The following is a 22,408-nucleotide window of genomic DNA, read 5'->3' on the forward strand; positions in this document are numbered from 1 at the left end:
CTGCAGATTTGTGACAGGGCAGCTGATGTCTCCTGTGCCTCAAATTTCAGGGTAGGATCTACTGCTGATTATAGTAACACAAGGGAATTGTATGTTATACTTGCTAATGTTTCACTTTTTTTCCTACTTTATTATTATTATTATTTATTTTTTAGGTCCATTTAACTTACCCGATCTCGCTCATCTTTTATATTTATCCGCTAAAGCGCTTTAAAATGCAATCTGAAAAAGTGCACTATAAATAAGCGAGTGTTATGGAGTATACAATTACATAATGTGCTTTTACGATTGAAAATATTTAGCATGAATCACAATCAAAGTCACCATGCAGCACGTCTGTGAGGAAAACTGAATGAACAAGACAACAGGACATGGCTTCTGTGAATAATGCAAACAGGATATTCAACAGTCTGCCCTCAAGACAACATACACTAACTGTGATTTAGAGCGCAATCACCGCATGCTTAATAGGACAGTTCACATTTTGCACAATTTGTAGAAAATCCATTTCTTTGTGAAGGCTCAGGAGCTGAAATTCAACTAAGCTTTACAGAACAACAGAGAACTATTATGGGAGGAAATGTGTTAACAGGCTAGACAGCCCTATTCTGAGCAAAGAGGTATTTAAGTACTGAAGATGAAGTGAGATGGAAAATCTCATTTCCATAACAGAACAGGAAAAACAGTCTGGCAGAAGGTGGGTTTTTTTCCCCCTTTTTTTGCTGTTGAATTGTCAGAGCAATCACGGCCGAGCCACAGCCAGGGCAGCAGACTAAAAGGAGTGGGGGTTGGTCGGGTGGGGGTGGAGCCCTTTTTCCCAAAACACATACAAATGAACTTGAACAATCTCGTGCCTGCACACACACACGCGTGCTCTCTCCCCCTCCCTCTCTCTCTCTCTCTCTCTAGCACACAACCATAGATACACATAGATGCAGGCATGCACAAACATGGCTAGTCTCAAAGGAGCAGACAGTGAACACATTATGCAAACAGAGGCTTTTGTGTGTATGCTGTTGAACGTGCCTGTGTGTTGGAGAGAGAAATTAGACTGATTAAAAATCAGGAAAAATCACAAACTGTTAGATGAATCTCCTAGGGGCTAATTAGTATGTTGGATCCTGAGCCAAAAACACACTGTTTGACAAATCCGGAAATGTAGGTATATTCATGATTTGTTTTTCTGAAGTCTGATTTAAACGTCGGACATGTTTACATTTCAAATACCGCACGAGAGCAATATCTGCATCGCATCGTTTTCCTCCAAGCAATCAATGTGCCTGCCATACAGAAGCTGAATGTGGAGGCTTTGAGGCTGTGAGTTATAGACGTTACTACCATACAGAGTAAAGTACGGGCCATGGACAAACAGCAGAGCCGGTTTACAATTTTCATGTGTAAACCCAGAAACAGTGCAGTAGATAAACATTGGAGTACATTTTTGGTGCTTCAGGAGCAGGAAATGAACTATTGTTAGCTTTTCCATTGTGAGTTACACAACGGAAAATAAACTAGAGGAGCTTGCGAGAGCAAAACTGAAACGAGCATCTTTGCAAAGCACAATAAATATTTAATTCAACCCTAAGATTAGGTTAACACTGAATGTTTTGTCCTTGGCCATAAACTGAGCCCTGAAGATATTTGTTCAAAAGAAAGAACCATAAGCTGTGCGTGAGCTAATTCTGTTCACCTTATCAAGGAGAACTCTGAACCGTGCCCCTCTCTTCAATCATAAACTTTAGATTTTTATGCACCTGCTATCAGCACAGTCAGCCAGCCCACATGAATATATTCAACATCGCACAGAGACAGTGAACAGAGGGAGATCTGTTTTATGTTTTGAGTACAGGCAGAAATGTACTTTAATATTTAAACCACCTTCCACAGTCGGTAGCTCTCAGTATACTACTCACCCTGCCTTGTCGACTCCTCCTTGGTTTCAATGACACCCAGTAAGTTGAATGGTCATGACATGACAATCAATTGGACAGACACATGAGAAAGGCTATTGACTTCCATACATAATGCATATAAATCCTGCTTCGATTATCCAGTGTTTTATACTTGAAACAGAATGCATGCATTGTAGAATTTATAATCCTCATTTATTCTGGTTTTGCTGCACATACCGTGTAAATCTTAATCCAATAACCCCAGCTAGAGATACAGAGATAGGTTAACAGCAACATGCATGAATGAACAAAAGAATTACTTAGATTTTAGAGTACTATTAAATCAGTTGTGCAGTGGAGAACAGCATGGTTCATATTTCTGGAGAAAATCTGACATTTGGAGGCTGCCTCAATCTTTGCTGGGAGATGGTGGTCTTGGGTTAAAGCTGTATGGCCAGCAGGGCACAGACTGTGCTAAGGAAAGAGCCACCAGCAATCCAGCAGGTCAGCAAAGCACACCTGTGCCTAATTATGTTTTGTGCATGTGTGTCTGTTTGTGTAGAAACACACACAGAGACCTATATATCACCACTAACACAAAATATTAAACCCTAAGATCTGCAAGAGTAATTTTTTAAGTAATTCAGTAATTTAAGATACAATGGTATAATTAGTACTCGTTAGGAACCATTAGTGGCCAGAGGACCATTAGCCTTTTTGCAATTAAAAATACCAACTGGAGGGTTGCTACAAGCAAATTTACTGATTAGTTGAAAGTAAAAAATGTACTTCGAAAAAACTGGTTTAAAAAGAGTGACTCTGACAGGGAGTGTACCACTACAAATCAAAACACTCATCTGTATGTGACCCACATTTACTACCAAACACTTCTCAGTAAATGCATGTGCAAGACATAAAATGGAAGCTGTCTCTAGAGCAACCACAATCTGCCACCAGGAAACCTAACAGAAGAACTGGCCTTAAAATATTAAAAACCACAGTGCCAAAAAACAATCTAGCAGATAATGATCTGCGCCTGACTGGAAATAAAAGACACTGACAGTTAGACAGAAGTACAGCATGAAAGTAAATTATTTCGCATGCCCTCTGGCTTGTACATACTGTCTGTTTCACAGATATTCACCCAGCAGAGGCAGCCACAGGTCTGCATGTCCTCAAGGCACAGCTCCGGTCTTCACAAATCACTATAGAAGAAGCAAAATAGTAAACCAACCAACACTTCATATTTGCAACATACTTCCGTGTTTAGGCTAGATTGATTTTAGATTTTTATTACGGGTTAACACAGCCTGTTAAACAGCTATTATTATCTTTAAGAAGCTGTTGCAGGGATAATTAGCTTTTAATTCAGTTCAGTTTTAATTTTGTTTATGGCATCAATTCACAGTAACAATTGTCTTGAGGCACTATATTGTAAAGTAAAGCTCCTACAGTAATAGAGCGAAAACAAATACAAGTACAGAAAATTCCCTAAGACCAACAGTGGGGAGGAAGAACTCTAGTTTAACAGGAAGAAACTTCCATCAGATCAGGTTCAGGAAGGGACATCCACCTCCTGCAACCATTTGGGAGCCAACAGGATAAAGAAGGCGTAACAAGACCACAAAAAACAAACAAGAAAACACAAACTATGTGAAAAAGTAAAAAGTCCATGACATGCAGTAATGGCATTTACAGTAAGTGAAAATACAGAAGTAGAAGAAGCAGCCCGAGCCTATGACAGGAGGGGAGTTTGATAAGCTCAAGGCTCTGCCCTCCAGTCTGCTTTCGGAAAGTGCTGGAAAGCCTCTTTCTGAGAGCAAAGTGCTCTACTAGGATAACAGGTTGCTATGAGATCTTTAAGGTTTTATGAGGCCTCATCACTCTGAATTCTTTATGTTAGAAGAAATATTTGAAACCAAATTCTGCAAAGTCAATGCAGAGTACTTAATATGGAATAAATAGGATGTCTCTTTCTTGAGGCACCATCAATAATTACTTGGGACTCACTATGTGAAATCGGCAGCTTTCCTGTTGGGAATATGATACAAAGGATTTCTACTCATGCAGCATCATTTTTCTTGACTTGCAAGAAAACAGGTCTTCTTGACCTAAGCTTTGCTTTTACAGCTGTACTGAATCACTACCTCACTTCATCTTGTAGGTCTTGGATTGGTATTGATATTTTTTAAATCTTTGGATAGTTATGGGTTGGCCTGAATAACATGCAAAGGGCACCAAAATGCTCTAAAGGTGCTGTTGATATGAAATTCTCACCAGATGGTTGGTAACAACACTTCCAATCCACACAAAGAAATCAAAACTGTAGATGTACATAAATTAGTTACTGATTACTGATCTTAGTTATGTGTAATAATGAGACAGGGTGAAAGTATTGAACACTCTTGTTGAAATTGATCTAAAACTTTGTACAAAGGCCTTTGTTGGTGATGACAACTTCAAGACACTTCCTCCATGGAAAAAATAGTCACATGTGTTGCTCAGGTGTGATTTTGGTCCATTCTTCCACACAAACAGTCTTCAAATCCTGAAGATTTTCTGGGTCCCTTCGACGAACTCTGACTTTTAGTTCTTTCCATGAACTTTCAATTGGATTCAGGTCAGGTGATAGGCTGGGCCATTTCCAGCAACTTTAGTTTTCCTTCTCTGAAACCAAATGAGCATTTCCTGTGGGTTTGGGATCATTGCTGAAACTTCCACCTTTGTTTCATCGTCATCATCCTGGTAAATGGCAGCCATTTTTCCATCAATCCTTCCTCCAATTATACAAAGCATGCCAGTGCAATATGCTGAAAAAAGAGCCTCACACCATGATGTTCCCACCTCCACACTTCAGTGTTGGTCTGGTGTTTTTGGGGTGATATGCAGCACCTTTTGACCTCAAAACACAGTGTGCATTATGGCATCCAAAAATTTCAACTTTGCTCTCATCTGTCCCGACTATGTTCTCCCAGTATTTCATGGGCTTGTCTAAATGTTGTTCAGCAAATTTAAAATGTTCTTCAGAAATGGAGTCTTGAACATGCATCCAGGTCACTGCAGTTAAATGCATTACTCATTGTTTTCTTTGACACAATTGTACCTGCTGAATCCAAGTCTTTCTGTGGCTCTCCACAAGTAGTCCTTGGCTTTTGGACAAGTCTTCAGATAATTTTTTTCAGCTCTGTCTGAAGACTTGTGGGGAGCACCTGGTCGAGGCCTCTTTATAGTGAAATGATGTTCTTTCCACTTCTGGATTATGGTCCTTAAACTGTTCACTGGCACCTTCGATTGTTTATAAATTCTTGGGCAACCAATGGCATCAGTATCTTTTACAACAACAATAAGGTTGGACAGGTCTTGAGAGAGCTCATTGGTTTTACCCATCATGAGATTGTTGTGTTGTTGTGTGACACCTTGGTAATAACATCTTTTAATGGGCTATGAGTTCAGTCTGAACCAGCTGATATTATTTTGCACTAAGTGCCAAGATTGCTTTCTAATTAATTAAACAAATGAATGGCATGGCTGACAACTCCAAAACACAGTTTTTGGTTTTGCTCTTTCCACATGGTTGACTGACAAAAAAAACAGCAACATAATCAGCCTCAAAGTAAGAAAATGTATTTATGAGGCGAACTAACCCTTTAAAGCACCACATAGTCTGCTCATGTTTATATTTGGCAAGGAGAGCGCTTTGTACAAATAGTCAAAGCAAATTTCTCCACAATTGTTTCCTGTACACTGTGAGCACTGTCACAGCCTGTCACCAAAAAATCAAGCAGAAAACGCTCTTGTCAACCTAAATCACTTTCTCCGATGCTCCCTCATGTTCAGCATCTCTCTCGGTTGCATGTTTCCATACAAACTGCTGTGCGCAGCTAGACACGATAAAATCTGTGTAGTTTGCTTAGGCTATGTGGACAAACTGTCAACAGTGATGCGCTGCATCAAAGTGACAGTTCAGACATTAAAAAAATACCCCAAGATTATATGGATGAAGGGCTGATCATCTTCGGTTCTAGTTGGCATAAACGTTGATAAAGAGCTCAATTCAGGCTGGAGGACTAGTTGTATAAACTCATATCTATGTGCTGCTCTCCAGTGTTTCAGATTTTTGAAGAGCATGCAAATCTTCTCAACACCACAAGACATTTCAAATAAATTCTTCATTGGCCTGTCAAAATCCCTTTTCCTCTCCCTTCAACACCAGCAAGAGACTACCGCGAACTACTATGAAATGGCCTCATTGTGCAGGGCATCAAGGATTCTAAGGCTCCATCTCCGGGTGTGCTCTGAACTGTGAATTTCAGATTCAGACATCTCAAGGCCCAAGGCCATGAGCCGCCAGCGCTGGTGAAGCACTCTGTTGCTTCACACATTGGAAATTGGCTGACATGTTTAAATTTGCCATACCTTTGCTCAAAGTTAGTGTGATTGCTCTGTGGAAAAGCCAAGTGACTCAAGACCTACATGTGTCAGAGCAATGAAGTTCTCCCTTCTCTTATTTTAGTCTGCATTTCCTGAACTGCCATACATGCACATTTTGATGAGATTTATGGTATATGCAGAGGGACTGTTAGTTACATCCGCATGTGACACGGTAATCTGAGAGAGGATATTTGACAGAATGTTTTCCATTCGGTCACAGGATCCCACAGTGCTGTAATCCTTTAATATCTCACCAATAACTATTAAGGATTTAATGTCACTTGCTCTCTGCCGGAGTGTTACTTGATTCACTCTCAGTTTTCCTGAACTCGGGACGCAGCTGAGATTGACTGAGCCCATGAAATCTTTAAAGTCTCCTCTCACGGGTCACAGACTCACTCTCTGCAGGAACAGGATGTTCAGAGCCCGAGTGAAAGGAAGTCAAGGTGACCATTTCGGCTCGAGTCGGTAGTGCATCCATGTCAAGTTAACCTTTTTCGACATGCTTTAATGGAACACGCGTCAATATTACAAAGCAAATAAAAAAAAATGTCACAAAGCACATCAAAAGGATGACCTTAATATCTTGTGTGGAATAAGTGTCTTTTTTAACTCACTTTGCTGCAGATGCGCTGATTAAAGCAATGTCAGCCAAATTGTTTGTATTCATGCTCAGACTAGAGCCAGTCACAGTGGGGGGAAAACTGTAGATCACAGCAGCCAAGATAGATGAAAAAATACTCCATATTTTAAGTCTTCTCAAAAATCTTCCACTTAATTTTTCATGGCCGTACCTTTTAAGAGACATGTCAGTTTGATTTAATGTTCTGCTGACAGTTATTGGTTTTTGGTGTTTACCTCTTATCACTTCAGCAAACTGGAGAGGCCAATTTATACTCTGGATGCACATAAAGCAGCATCAAAAATTAAGATCTTGACGCCCAGGAAACATTATAAAAGCTTTCTATAATGCTGCTCTGTGTGTAATTGGCTCTTTTTGTGAGAGTGCATTAAGAGGATAGTAGGCTTTTTTTTTTTTAATTTATCACTATTTTCTCTATTCTGTGTTTAGACTGACATACTGTTACATACTGTAGAGCCATTTCTAAAACCACTCTTTTCCTTTTCTTCCAACAGCCTCATCTGCGTCTTCACTGTCTTCACTGTCTTCACTCTCTTGACTCTGGACAGCGTGCATCTGAATGATGGAAATGGAGCTTGGAAGTTGTTTCACTCTATTTACTGATTTTCCTCTGTCGAGTTGGAATTTTTTCACCGATAAAGAAAGCAGCCTGCGATAAGTGATCATTGACACATATGCTGCCCCATTTGATGAAGAAAATCTTTAAAAGGAGGGGCTTACATTTAAGAAATTGTCTCAAAAGATTCAAGGGATTTGAAGCGGAAGAAGAGAGGATTGATGTTTACGCTGCAAGCTCCTGAGTAGAACTGGCCCAGGGTCTAATCAGAGACCAACAACATACCCCTCCCCGGGCCCCCGCCTTCCACAGTGCCATAGGATTTTCTCTCACTATTCAGGGGCTGATAGATGAGCCTCTCTCTGTATTTCAGCCATGCACTTTCTTAAATCTGAAAAGCCAATTCATCTTGGGCAAACACATAAGAAGGAGGGAGAAAAAGAAAAACTTCAAAACTCCTTTTTCTTTTTTTTTTTCACTCCTTGCCAGCACTCGATTGTCATTCACAAGCTTTCAGAGCACTCCTTCATTAATTGTCTCAGGGCTTCACATATGTCACGTGCCTTGACGACAACCAAAGCTGAGGCGCAATGGTACCTTGGTTGTGCCCCACTGCACCATTCTCCGTGTTGATAAGTTCACAAAGATAAGTAATAGGTGGGTGAGATATCGCACAAAAAGGGGAGAAAATGTGTTTCTGTTTCCTTATAGACTGGATTAATCTTTCCCTTTCAGGTACACTGCTTTTCAGACATTCAAGCAAAGTAGTTTATCTACACATGCTGTCAAATAGAATTCAGGCATTTAGTGGGCCAGACAAATAACCAGTGTAATAAATCATCCATTTTTGTGTAGCAGGGCATCAGAGAGACTGCCTCACGGACAGGCTTTTTGAAGTTTAGGCACTTTCATTACACACATGTCAACAGCATGTACAAAGTTTAATGGTCCTGCCGTGAACTGGAGGGCAATTTTTTTTACACTTCAAGTAGCAAAATGAAAGCCTATTTTAGGGAGAAGATCATTTTTCAGACAGCAATACAATATACACCCCGGTATTTTTTTAATCCCACCGCGTCTCTCCGTGCCCATGTGTTGAAAGAGAAATGGTGTCAAGTTTAATTAGCAAATTCTCACAGCGAATGTGGACACCTTGTTGACACATCCATTCCACATGAGCTATTGCTGATTCCTTTGAATGCAATTTACATAATTATACCTCATCCAGGCCTGTGAAGCACATGCCTTAAACACTATGTTGCTCGCAGAAAAATTGCACGAGGAAATAAAGACATATTAACGCTTTTGGCAAGAAAACACTGAACGCCGAAGCGCCTTCCTCCATCTGCATTGTATGAGACATGATGGTTTTGTTACATTAAAGATGTGACCCCCCACCATCAGCGCTCTCCTCCCCATATGCGCACACACATGTGTAACCCCATCCTCTTAAAACATACACACACAAAGAGAGAGAAAAAAATTCACAATGCCCGGGAAAGGTGACCTACATTTCTACAAAGCTTTGCAGTTAGTGTACATATTTAAGTTGATCCGTCTTCAATATGCAAAACCCAAAGAGCACCACCTCATTCCAAAACATAAATTCTCATTTAGATGCACAATATTGCAAAAAGAGACACGCCACCGGTGAGTCCATAAGCTCTCTGGTAATATTCAAAGTCAAACAACACCCATCTTCCCCAAAGAACAATGAAGCATGACAGTCTGAATTGCCAAAAGGTACTGTCAGAGGGCTCCTCCAAAGCTCCCAGCATTGAATCTCCCCAGAATCATGTCTTGCTCATCTAATAACTTTGTTTATGTCTGCTATGGGACATGTCTAGAGAGACACCTTGAACATTGGGATACAGCTCTCAGTCCAAACATAAAGATAGAAATGAAATATTCACTTGCCTTATTGTCTCCAAACTCTAGGAGAGGAATCAATAAAACATAACACCGTCTCCACTCTGAGTTTAAGACTTCCAGTGGGGTTTGAAACCCCCATGTGACTTTGGAGGCTTTATTCTCGCATATGAAAACACTGGAGTTTTATTTTGATGTTTGAATTAATCAGCAGAGAGCATCTTCAGAACAAAAAGATCTGATGTTGCCTGTGGGATCTGCGGCCATCAGAGATTTCAAAGCCTGTATTTAAAAGCGTGTTTTGAAGAAACGCATTGAAGAAACAGCCCATAATAACCTAAGATGATCCATGGTGCCTCTCGCATGTGGTGTGCCAAACTCAGCCTGTCTTTTTTTTTCCCCGATTTTACATGCCACATGTTTTAAACGTACTGATCTATTCCCTTGGTGGACAGAACTGACTGACCTCAGAGACTTAAAAAAATTTGTGTTGACTGAAATAGCCTCACTGCATAGCATGTTAAAACATCACTTTCATGTGAAGGTTAAACTGTGAAGTGTGTCACTTCTGGTAATAGAATGAGGCCGATCAGGTCAACATATGTAGCTACTACTAGAAGACAAAGGGAAGAGCTCAATGGGAGGGGAGCGTGACCCCATTGCCAGTGTTATCTCAAGGCTATATAATATATATATATATATATAAATTCGAGGAACAAAAAGGGTAAAGGAAAGAAAGAACTCAGGCTTCAGTCAGCAATGTGTCAATTAAAATATTGTAAAGTGATAAATTGTCATGTTGGTAGACTTGTTTTTTTTTTTAAAGCTGTCTTACAGAGAATTAGTTTGGATGATTGATACCAGTCTCATTCTCAAACTGTGAAGCTACAGAAAAAAATACAGGAAAAATAGCCTTGCTCTAAAAAAAGATTCTTCAACCAGCACACCTTAAGATCATGAATTTCTAATCTGCAGGAAAAAAAAAACACAGTTTCTTGAGAGCTCATCCATCCATACATTCATTCCCAAACCTTTATCCAATTGTGGATGGACTAGGGTGACAGGGTGGGGTACTTCCTGGACAGGTCACCACCTGATCACAGAGCCAACAAACGAATGAGGTCAGACAGTATCTGTTTTTGCTCTTACGTGTGGAGTTGTTCATAACTGGATTTGGTATGGACAGAGCCTGGCTAGCTGTCTCCCCCAGCCTTTTTTTTCTGCCAAGATAAGCTAACCGGCTGCTGGCAATAGTGGTATCATCTTATGAGTTCCTTGGCAGGGAAATGAATTAGTGTATTTCCCAAAATGTCAAATGATTCTTTAAGCAAAAGGAGTTGGAGAAAGAGACATATTCAGAGGCAGAATAGAGTCTGGTTCTCAAAGACTTTGAATATTGAGTTCTTTAAGGCAAGCGATCTCCCACCAGAGCAATATTCAGTTGAAGCTGAGCTCCACCACAGTGTAATTTGCCTCTGATTTCTAATCTTTGTGAAAGAATGCGAAGCTAAATGCCTTCACAAAAATGCACGCTATCATGGCATTTCTTCGGGCACATTATGGACCAGAGTGATTAGAGAACTTAAAATGCACAGGCATCCCTTGAAACTGAATGCATTTACAATCCCATTAAATATGGAATTGTGTCTGTGGGCCAACAGTAATTTTGAAATATCTTTGCCTGCAACAGTTTTTTTTTAATGCATTTTTCAGTTTGCTGCTTGCTTCCTTCACTCTCTTGGTGAATCTGTTTGAGGCTGTGAATAATCCGTCAGTAACTTTAATGGAAATAGCTACGCCCGACATAATTATATAACATCAATCACAAAATTGCTATCACGATTTTCCAATCAGCATCGTGCAGACATTTGTTATTACTGATGATTCTTGACACTTGAATTGCTTTTACTATGGATAAAAACAGAGCCATTTGCACAAAGAAGTAAAGTCAAATATTAATATAAAATGCAACAAGAATTCAGAGCCTTTCAGTGCAATCTTTCTGCAGCACTGACCTTTTACTCATGTATTAGGATATACTGTAAAATCTCATTCTGCTGCCTGGGTTATTATTATCTAACCCTAAGGCAGAAACTCACATATCAAGCTTGAACCAGTGACAGGTCATAATTAGCAGAAAAGCTAGCACTAAAAAGAATTTAACAAACTATATGTTGTCTTTTATGTTCCCTAGAAAATTCAATTAAATATAATATGCAAATGAAACAACAACAAACTGCGGAATATTCAAATCACAATGAATAACAACCATCTGCTAAATAACCTTTCACAGACGTAAACAACCAATTACTTATATAGTCACATAAACTCCTCCGCACGCCAGTTCAAATAATGCTGTATTGTCGTGAAATAATCCATCTATCACAACAACAATTTGAACTGGTTTAATGAAATCCAAAGAGAATCGCCCACACTGAATCCACGGTCACCTCTGTTCTCATTAGAGTAAAAATCAGCCTGTCCAACATGTGCCTCTGAATTGAGCTGAGAGATGGAACGACTTTATCAGCCTGTTCAGTGAACAGTTTGTAGTTTTTCACTCTTTCCTTTCCTGTATTAGAAATGCATTACAATGTTATTTTTTGACAGTTAACATTAAAACTGTGGCATTCAAAGTAAGAGACTAAGATTTGATAGATAATGAAATATTATAAAGGCTCCAGAGAGGATAATGTGAGTCCAGCGCTCTGTCAGTCAGTTTACCGTATTGGTCTAAACTTATAGGTCAGGTAATTATGGATTACAATTCATAACAATTACAATATTTATGCAAGTGTTTGTGGTGGATGCGTGGTGGTAGAGGATTAGAAACTTGTAATCTATTGCAAAGAGGCTACGGCACTAAAAACCTCATTGTGTTTGCTTTGGTTGTTTGTAGATTGCTGTGGTCGTCCATAGTTTGCATCGAAGTTTCCAACTTGTCTACACACTTGTTAACTAACCACCAAGCAGTAGTAAAACTTGAAAAAGAAAAAAAAATAGCCTCAGTACTGCATCCCAGCACGTTTAAAAATTTGAAGGTGAACATTCTCCAGTTTGCATTGCACTTTTCTAAGTTTTACTAGCACTCTGTTATTAGTTAGTGAATAATATTTTTTTCTGAACAATTACTTCTATCACCAACCAACAACCTCGTACAACTACAGGAGTGGAGCAGGTCATTTCTTTGGTGTTGGTGGTTCGATTCCTCATTGCTCCAGTCTGTCTGCCAAAGTATCCTTGGATGAGATACTGACTCCTAAGTTGCTTTCTGATGTGAATGTTAGATATAAAGCACTTAGGTAGGAGAAGGATAGAAAAAAGTGGGTGTATGATTGGATGTGAACGGGTTAATGAGGTATGTGATATAAAGTGCTTTGAGTGTTCAAGTAGAGTATGATCAGTCCATTTACCACTGACCATTTAATTGCCAGTTGGTCGGGGAAAACACATACACGGGGGTTATCAGTGGGTCACTGACTGGTATATTTGTCTGCATGACTGGGGCTTTAATCAAGTTATCATTAAGGAATAAGCGATTGTGAGCAACCTCCAGCCAGCACTTGCATCTGGTTGGGAAATTTTTCTAAAGCAACCAATGGTTGCCAACCACCAATTCATATAAATTCAAGTTAATTTAATCCTTTAAGCAAACATAAACAGAATAGCCATTTTTCAACCTTCTTATGCAACTTAGTGCATGCAAAAAAAATTGTTTTTGTTTGTTTGTTTTTTTGCTTTTGTTCAATGAATTAAAAACATACATTGCAAAGGTGTGGGCACCTTACCCACTTGTGAAGTCTCAGACACCCTTTCTGCTTTAACAGACTCGACTAAAAAGAGGTGTCATCCTGGACATGTTGTGGCAAAGCGGAGCCTGAATATTGTACTGCCAGCTGTTGGAATGTTTCCATATTACTCACGGAAGGAATTCGTCATTGTTGTTACTGTCTGAAACCAGTGTAAATCAACACAGTGTTTGGTGTCCTCCATTATCACATGAAAAGGTTAACCAAATGACTGTGGCTGTTGTGAAGGGATGTGGAGCCCTACACCATACCATATACTGGACATGCAGCTGAACCCTTTCTCTGACATGGTCTCTAACATATTTTTTTTTTATAATAGTTTTTATAATAAATAGTTTTATAATATATAAATTAATCACTTTTTTCACTTTATTGGTTGCTGTAACACAGTAATTTCTTCTGCTTTAACTGACTTGTTATGACTTATAAAGCAAATCGAGAATTGAGGTTAGGAGCTGTCAATTACTGAAAACATATATTACAAAATTCATACATTTATGGAGTTGACTGAGGGTCTAAAAATATAGCTAACTGATGTCTCCAAAGCAGAGAAAGTCACTAAAAAAGCTTTCAAAGTTCTTCCAGGTAGCAATTTCCACTGTGCAAAATGTCATAAACAAATACCGGTTAAGGGCAAGTGTGGAAGCAAAGAAAGGACCTGGAAAGACCTTTCTACTAAAACTGCATGCATGTCTGTTGGGCAAGCAAACCTCCATAAAACCATGAAGGACCTGAGGGAAGGTTTAGCCAGTACAGAAGTAATGGTGCATCATGTAAGATTGGCCAGAAGAAAGCCTTACCTGTGACCTCATCAAAAAACTCAATGTATGAAGTCTGCAAAGCAACATCTGGATCAGCCAGTGTTGTTTAAAAGTAGCAAGGCAATAATGCGCTGTTGAAAAAACAAGGTAAAATGAGTTTTGGACCATATCCACGGCACAGGCAGGTTTATAGAAAAGAAGAAGAAGAAACAGCATTTCAAAATGAGGACCTTCCAATTGCTCAGCATTGTAGTTTAAAAAATCAATTTTGAGTCATTTTAACTGCTAATAATACAAAAAAAAACCATTATGTATCTAGGAGGAAGAATAACTTCTATAAATTCTCACAGATTCTGGATTTAAATTTAATGGAGTGAGTCAATAAAAAGGACAGGACTGTCCTACAAGAGGACAGTTAACAAATGCACACCTCATAGTCATAGCCTTGCATTAATATCACTTCAGCAACCTATGTGTATGTCTGTGTGTGTGTTGTTTTTTGTTAGTAAAAACTATTACCTGATGTGTGTAGAAATGTCATTATGATGTCAGCTTAAAAAGAATACTGGCAGCCTTGGAGTGAATCTGATTAGAGGATGGAGAAGTAAATCAGCATCTGCATTTACTGCGGTCTTAATAGAACATCTACACCAAAGCATGATATAAGCATGGTTTATTTCCCAGTGCGATGCCATCTGCCTTAAGAGCGAAAAACATTCTGTCACACTTGTTCTCCCTGTGTTGCAAAGCGTATAGTATGAAATTGCCCATCTATCATTATTATTTACTATAGCCGCAACTATTTAACTGTGTCTGTGTGGGCTCTTTGCAATGTCTCTGATCATTATTCACACTTTTAGCATTACTGTATAAGATTATATTATAAGGAGTTCAACCATAGCCACTTGTGGACTCCGTAGCTGACTGATGATTTGTTATAAGCATGAAGTGCTATAAATTGTCAGAGACTAATTGTAGTTGGATGTCTATCCAGATGCTGGATAATAGAACAGTTGCACTGTGTTTCCAAGGGATCCTCCAATCAATGTATCCTCTAAAGAAATGCAAGAACATAATTATACTGCAAAAATGCACTCTATCATTCTAATAATTAATAAGGTCCCACGGGAGCTAGGCAGAACACTGAAAAACAGTTAATATGGTTGCACACATACTTAATGGAAACTAAATCAAAGTCGCAGTTTACAGACTCAATCCAAAAAGCTGACGTTTGGGGTTAAACATTAAAGTGTTGTTGTACTGTGCAAAACATTAGCACTTAAAATACTTACATAGTTCACTTCATGTTTAAAAATATGTGGATACCTAAAGAAAGCATGTGAACATCATATCAACAAGTTACTCACGAACAGTGGGGAGGGGCACATTAATTTTAATATCATGCCTTTATCTCCCTCTGCTCATCTGGAAAGGCTATTCACAAGGCTTATGGATTTGTTCTCATTCAGCCACAAAGTTATCGCTGAGATGCGACACAGATAGTGAGTGATAAGGTCTGTCTCACACTCGGCATTCCGCATTCACCCCGAAGATGCTGGAAGGGTTTGAGATAAGGGCTCTGTGCAGTCCACTCAAGTGCTTCCATTTCAGACATAGAGAAACACTTGCTTAATGGTCAGAAATTTGTGCAGTCATCTTGAAAAATGGAAGTCCTTTTCCCAAATTGTGGCCATAATGTTTGTATTGCCTTGTGGTCTAAAATACCAGTGTATGCTATAGCAATAAAATTTCCATTAAGTAGAACTAAGGAGCTGCAGCCTGTGCCATGAAGAGCCACAAACCAAAATTGCACAGAAAGTACTGTCTACAGTTAACTCTGTCTTTGTGTTATTAGAGGAAAAGAAATGAATTTCAAACGATTATAGAAGCAGTAAAAAAAAAAGAAGAAGAAAATTGAAGCCCTATCTAAATTGTTTTCTCTGTTTTGTTTATGACTTTGTGGTTATGTCCACTAAAATGTTGTGTACCAGCTGAAAATGACAGCCACTCTTCTAAAAGCATCCAACTGGAAGCACATGAGGCTGAAATGCTTTAGTTGCAATTTTAAGGAACGTCTGCAGAGGTAATGTGACGCAAGTACCTGAATGTAGCTGCTGGCTGCCTGCAGGGGAGACAAATGGAAAAATAAATATTCCCCTCCAAAATTATTTTTTCAATGAATTATAGATGCAGACATCAGAAGTATTAACATTATGCTTTGTTGTTCAGCACTTACTTAAGTTTTAATATTTTATATAATCTCACTAATCACAAAAATAAATGATAATAGCTAGCTAACTAGATGCAGAATAGATGCTCATCTGGGCCGTTGCTGCTTTTAGCATAGTGTAAAGTAAAAATAGGTCTGTATAACTAAACAGTGTTCCCATACCAAACAACTTAACAGCTATGTTTGGCATTATTGCTTCTAATATTGTGTGGGATTACTGTAATGTTCAGTTTCGACAAATCCCTGAAAGCACTGGCAAAAATTCAACTCCGAGCCACGACAGAGCCTCCACTATGTTTTACAGATAGCAGTAGAAACTCATTATTGTATCTCTTTTCTGACCTCCTCTGTACATATTGATGATGTTTCAAACCAAGACTTTCAAACTTGAATCCATCACTCAATAAAACTTGTTAACACTGATTTTCAGCCCAATTATTGTATAATTTGGCATATCTAAAGATTTTCTCTCTGGTTCCATTGCTTTAAAATGGCTTGTTGACAGCTGCCTTTCCACTGAGAACATTTCTGATGAGCTTTCAGGGAACAATAGATGGATCAACTAAAGGGGCAGATGCATCTCTCGAGTATTATGTCAGGTTTTTTAAGGACATGACTTTAGATATTGCTCATCTCTGTAGATATTTTTAGATGCGATGCAGATATGCTTTTATTTTCCATTTGTCCAGTTTCCTCTGTGTTTTTTTTTTTATTAATACACAGTGCACACCATGTTGATATATGCCCAAGATATGCCGCGTTTTGACGTAGCAGATCCTTGGGAGTCACCTTGTTGGTGCAAAAATAAAATTTTATCCCTGTCAAACGGTGCTATCTTTGGCATTTTTGTAGATCCAATTAAAGAAATTGGAACAAATGATGTGTTTTTTCTGCTAGCAACAAAGTGCCTGTAGATACAATTTAAAATGCTTTTGTTTTGTTTTTTTGCTAAGATGTCTTTCTGAAGCAACAGAAAGAAGACTAAAGACCCCTAAAATGTATACTTGTACCTTTTTATTGATTGATTTGACACATTTGAGGGGTGCAGGCGGTTGTATATTCCTCTTTTTCTTATTTTCCCTTATACAAGTAAGATATAAGAAAAACATATTTCAGCTCCTGCCACACCAAGAGATCAATATAGCGCCACCCTTTACTCAGAGGGGAGACGTAGACAATTTAATGCGGATTTGTTTCTAGATAATTAAACTGTTCTCGTGTTAACTGAGCCCCGAAGAAAAGCCTTGCTCAGTTCACCAAAAACAATTGAGCTGGTCTTGTGAGTGTATGCAGACATTTGTGTAAGAGCGCGCACACTTGCACATATCTGCTCGCGCACAGGCACGCTCAACAGAAATACACTAGACATCAAAAGAAAAAGAAATAGGCTTTCGCTGAATAAAACCATCACTCGGTAATGGCTGTAATAAGACGATAAACACTACAGGAACTATCTTCAAGGACTGCCATATCTCTCTGCCCTTATTTCTGTTTTGCAACTTCCTTCAGTGTGCACTCTGAAGAAAAAAAAAAGAAAAGGCTCAGAGCTTTTTTTTCCTTTTTCATAAGGGGGTATTTTTAATTCTAAAGCGAGGGATTGGTCACACTTCGTCTCATTAGCATCAGCAGCTGTATAAACCCCGCCACTGCAGAATTTTGAGCTGTTGAAGGCGAGGCAACAAGCGTATCTGACTGGCTGCGCGCAAGGAGCAAGCAACTTTCACTTTCAGCACACTTCAGTTCATAAAAGCGGGAGCTGTATGGAGAGCTCGCTCCAGAGGTGAACTGCTCTCTCCTGCACACAATGAGGCTGCTTACCGAGAGGAAGATTACTACGAAGATGATAGGGGGCAAATTTAAAACTTATTGGCACCGGTGGATTTTAATATTCTCAATCCATCAATTTTTATTTGCCTCGTGGGCTCGGTCCGAGGGAAATACTATCAGATATCAGACCAATGAGGAGAACGCACCAGGTACGGTCATCGGAAACCTTGCCAAGGACATGTCCTTGAGTCTGTCTCATTCCTCCAAGAGCAATTTCAGGATGATGAAACAATTCAACGATTCATTCATCAGGGTGAGAGAAAGCGACGGGGAACTCACTGTCGGAGAACGAGTTGACAGGGAGAGAATCTGCAGACATTCTCTACAGTGTCTGATTACTTTTGACGTGGTTAATTTCTCAAAAGATCGCTACAAATTGATTCACGTTGAGGTGGAAATAAAGGACATCAATGACAACTCTCCGGAGTTTCCAAGCAAGGAGTCTATAGTGGAAATCTCAGAGAATGCAGCTGTTGGGTCCCGCATCCCTTTAGACCCGGCTGTGGACGCTGATGTCGGGTCAAACTACATCCAAAGCTATCAAATTTCCGTAAACAGTCATTTTACCATTGATGTGCTCCTGAGAGCGGATGGGGTTAAATATGCGGAATTGGTACTAATGAAAGAGCTAGACAGGGAGACTCAATCATCATACACTGTAGAGCTGGTCGCCACAGACGGAGGAAATCCGTACCGATCGGGGTCAACAAAGATAACTATAAAAGTGACCGACTTTAATGACAACAGTCCAGTTTTCGACCAAAATAGTTTCTCAGTCAGTTTGCCAGAGGACGCGCCTGTCGGCACTGTTATACTGGACTTAAACGCAGTTGATGCTGATGAGGGCTTAAACGGAGAGGTCGTTTACGGGTTCGGAAAACAGGTTTCTCATGAGATCCGACAACTTTTCCAAGTGGATAACAAATCAGGTCGCCTCACTCTCAGGGGCCCCGTGGATTTTGAGGACAAAAGCACCTATGAGCTAGACGTGCAGGCGACTGATCTGGGACCCAACCCCACCCCCTCCGTGTGCAAAATCATAATTCACGTCACCGACGTTAATGACAATGCCCCAGAAATCAGCATCACCCCTATGACCTCCATTACAACTGGCATTGCATACATCAGCGAGGCGGCAGACAAGGACAGTCTGGTGGCGCTCATCAGCACCATGGACAGAGACTCTGGAGTTAACAGCCAAGTCTACTGCACGTTATACGGCCACGACCATTTCAAACTCCGACAGGCGTACGAGGACAGCTACATGATAGTTACAGCAGCAGCCCTAGACAGAGAGCGGATTAGTGAGTATAACTTGACAGTCATGGCTGAGGATTTCGGGTCACCCCCACTGAGAAAAATCACTCAATACACCATAAGACTCACGGACGAGAATGACAACGCCCCTCACTTCGCTAAAGCTGTCTATGAAGTTTCAGTGGTAGAAAACAACGCTCCGGGTGCTTACATCACCACAGTTGAGGCCACCGACGCGGATCTGGGCAACAATGGGAAAATTACTTACAGGCTTGTGGAGAGCGTTATCATGGGATCCCCAGTGAACACATTTGTGTCTCTTAACTCAGTGTCTGGCTCTATATATGCACTCAGAAGCTTTAATTACGAAGTTATGAAACAGCTAGATGTACACATTCAAGCAAGTGATGGGGGGTCACCACAGCTTCAGAGCAGAGCTGTCATCAGATTAAAAATAGTTGATCAGAATGACAACCAGCCTTCTATCATAGAGCCCCCCCTTTACAAAGGATCTGCTGAAGTTTTCCTGCCTAAAGATGCACCTGCAGGTTATGTGGTAACCCAGATAAAGGCAACAGATGCTGATGAAGGCATAAATGCACAGCTGTCCTATAAAATCACCGAGGGGGGACACCTGGGTTTCTCTATCAACAAAGACACAGGCAAGGTGCACGTGAGTCGACAGCTGACGTATGATATCGCAGACAATGTCAAAGTCACAGTGTCAGTCGCTGACAATGGATCCCCCGCACTTACCTCCACAGCTACAATACATTTCAGTTTCGTAGAAGGTGCTCTACCAAGTTTACCTTCCTCAGCTCAAAATGGCAATGAGGAGCCCTTTGAATGGGACATGTCCGTAGCCATAATCATCGTCCTGGCAGGCAGTTGCTCTGTTCTCCTGGTGGCTATCATTCTCATCACAACCATTTGCAGCCGCCGGAAAAAGGAGACAGGGGATGGGGGAAGTGATGATAAAGAAGAAATTCCAAATGTGGAGAAAGTTGAAAGTGGACACATTGATTCATTAAATCAAAACCACAAAGGCAAAGTGTTTGATGCCCATCCATTTCCAGAGAATCCTCCATTGGCCAGCAGCAACACAATGGAGACAGGCTGCGAGGATGGCAGACAGACAGCAGGGATGTTTGATTCAAACAACAGGGTTATGGAGGGTAAATTAAAGGTATGTCCATTTAAAAGGTAATCAAATTTGTTTTCTTGTTTTGTTTTCTTTTGTTTTCTTTGTATTTAGACTCAAAATCTCCATGAATCTGTTTAAATCTCTGCAGGGATATTCTACACTACCAGGATATGGGAAAGAAACTGTCAGGCCGATAACAATATGGAAGGGCAATTCATTCACAACAATCTCAGCAAGAGATCCACACATCAGCGGCAAGGACAGTGGAAAAGGAGACAGTGACTTCAATGACAGCGATTCTGATATAAGTGGAGATGTGCACAAAAAAGAGTCACCCCCAACGAACAGTAAGTGAAACATATATCTAGAGAGAAAATAAGTCAAATAACAGCATATGTGAGCAGTTTCTTGAGGTAAAAAGAAAAAAAAGGAGATTATGTGGTTTATAACTGGATATAATAAAAAGATAACCTCTCTACCACTTCACTGGTAACATTTTGACTGATTTAACTGTACACTGGATGCATTGTGACGAATCATTTGGACTTGAGCTGAGATCTTTCATTTATCAAACACGCTCAACCAGGTGAGCCAGCAACTGTATTCATATCACATCCTGACAGCACCACTGTTTTCCACAGGTCTCTGGGCATGTACGAATGAGTGCAAAGTGCTGGGACACTCGGACCGATGCTGGAGCCCTTCAGCTACAAGACCAAACACGAGCCTGGCCTGCGGTCCCCATCTGTCAACATTTTCCAAGACAGCTTCACTTCCCAGGGACACCAGAAGGGAAAACTACTACCCACCTCACATGCCCAAAACCAGCGGTCTTCAGAGTGTGTATGAAAAAGTTCAACACCAGGAATTTGATTACATTCTCGTTGGTCCACCGACACCAGCGAGAATACAGGAAACAGACGAAATTTCCATCCCAGAGTATACAAAAACTTAAGTAAGCTTAAATGACAGATCAAATCAGTCACTAAGGGAGATTTTTTTCCTCTGTGCTGTCTCTATACTGTATAATACTTCTTAATCTTAATAGACTCTATGTTGGATTGTTGCAGTGTTTTGTAGTAAGTCATGTGTCTTTTGACTCATATAAGACTGTTCATTGTATCATGTGTAATATGCAAGATTTTTTACATTATTAATAATATATTTTTCATAATGATTCAATGTAAAAAGGAATTTTATTATGAATTTTTAAAAGCATGTGTTAATATTTAAGGGGCATGACCTGTGGACATTTAGGCTGAGAAGGGCCTTTCTGCTGTGGAAAACAATCAACGTGAAAGATTACCATGTTTGTGGTAGATTTTATCACATTGTTGCACAAATAAACAGTTTCAATTTAATAAAGAGAAGTTGTTTTTTGTTTTGTTTTTTTTGTTCAGTACTATTAAAAAAAATCCTGGGCTTGTAGGGCCTAGCTGTAATCTTACAGGCAGAGTACAACCTTTTGTCCTATTCACAAAGCATACAGAATAACCTCAATTAGCCAACTGAATGCATTTAATTTCCCTTAAAGGCTTATAGGCTGCAATAAATAAAATGAGGTTCTCCAACCATCACAGCAAAATTGATGACAAGCACAAGCCAATGTCACTGTCTTGTCATTGTACACAATATACTTACTGTGCTGCCTCAATTTGCATGCAAATAATGCATTGCCAGTCAAATGTACTTACAGTCACTCGGGGAATTAAAAAAGCAACACCCCCATTATTCAGGTTGTTTTTTTAAAAATGAAAGTCTTATATAACAAACAATATTTGTTTTTGTGTAGATATTGTCAACTATTGTAAAGAACACAGTGATTTATCATTGTTTCTAAAGTAATAAGAGTGTTTTTTCTATTCCGTGAGCACATTATTTTAATGGTCAAAGATTCCCCTCACCTTTTGTGATTGCCCCTCAGCTTATGTGGTTTTAAAACTGTGATTTTATCTTTTTCTAAGAAACAGCAGCACTTTACATTTAAAT

The 22,408-nt window shown here is 39.7% G+C and overlaps 1 protein-coding gene across 1 annotated transcript; it reads left to right on the forward strand.

Moving 5' to 3' along the window:
- The first annotated feature begins 17,687 nt into the window (after nt 1-17,687).
- On the forward strand, nt 17,688-22,181 carry si:ch211-199f5.1 (protocadherin-8). The gene is made up of 3 exons (XM_040005855.1): nt 17,688-20,461; nt 20,568-20,766; nt 21,061-22,181. Exons 1-3 carry the CDS (start codon nt 17,996-17,998, stop codon nt 21,372-21,374), a joined length of 2,979 nt encoding a protein of 992 aa, XP_039861789.1. The 5' UTR covers nt 17,688-17,995; the 3' UTR covers nt 21,375-22,181.
- The last annotated feature ends 227 nt before the right edge of the window (nt 22,182-22,408 follow it).

Source organism: Simochromis diagramma, unplaced genomic scaffold, assembly GCF_900408965.1.
Source record: "Simochromis diagramma unplaced genomic scaffold, fSimDia1.1 OVJJ01000501.1, whole genome shotgun sequence".
Lineage (NCBI taxonomy): Eukaryota > Metazoa > Chordata > Actinopteri > Cichliformes > Cichlidae > Simochromis > Simochromis diagramma.

Bases quoted from the DNA above. Each gene is read 5' to 3' on its own strand.
- si:ch211-199f5.1 (XM_040005855.1), top strand. From the start codon at position 17,996: ATGAGGCTGCTTACCGAGAGGAAGATTACTACGAAGATGATAGGGGGC. The intron at 20,462-20,567 runs GTATGTCCATTT...AAATCTCTGCAG, and splicing joins TTATGGAGGGTAAATTAAAG to GGATATTCTACACTACCAGG. The intron at 20,767-21,060 runs GTAAGTGAAACA...TGTTTTCCACAG, and splicing joins AGAGTCACCCCCAACGAACA to GTCTCTGGGCATGTACGAAT.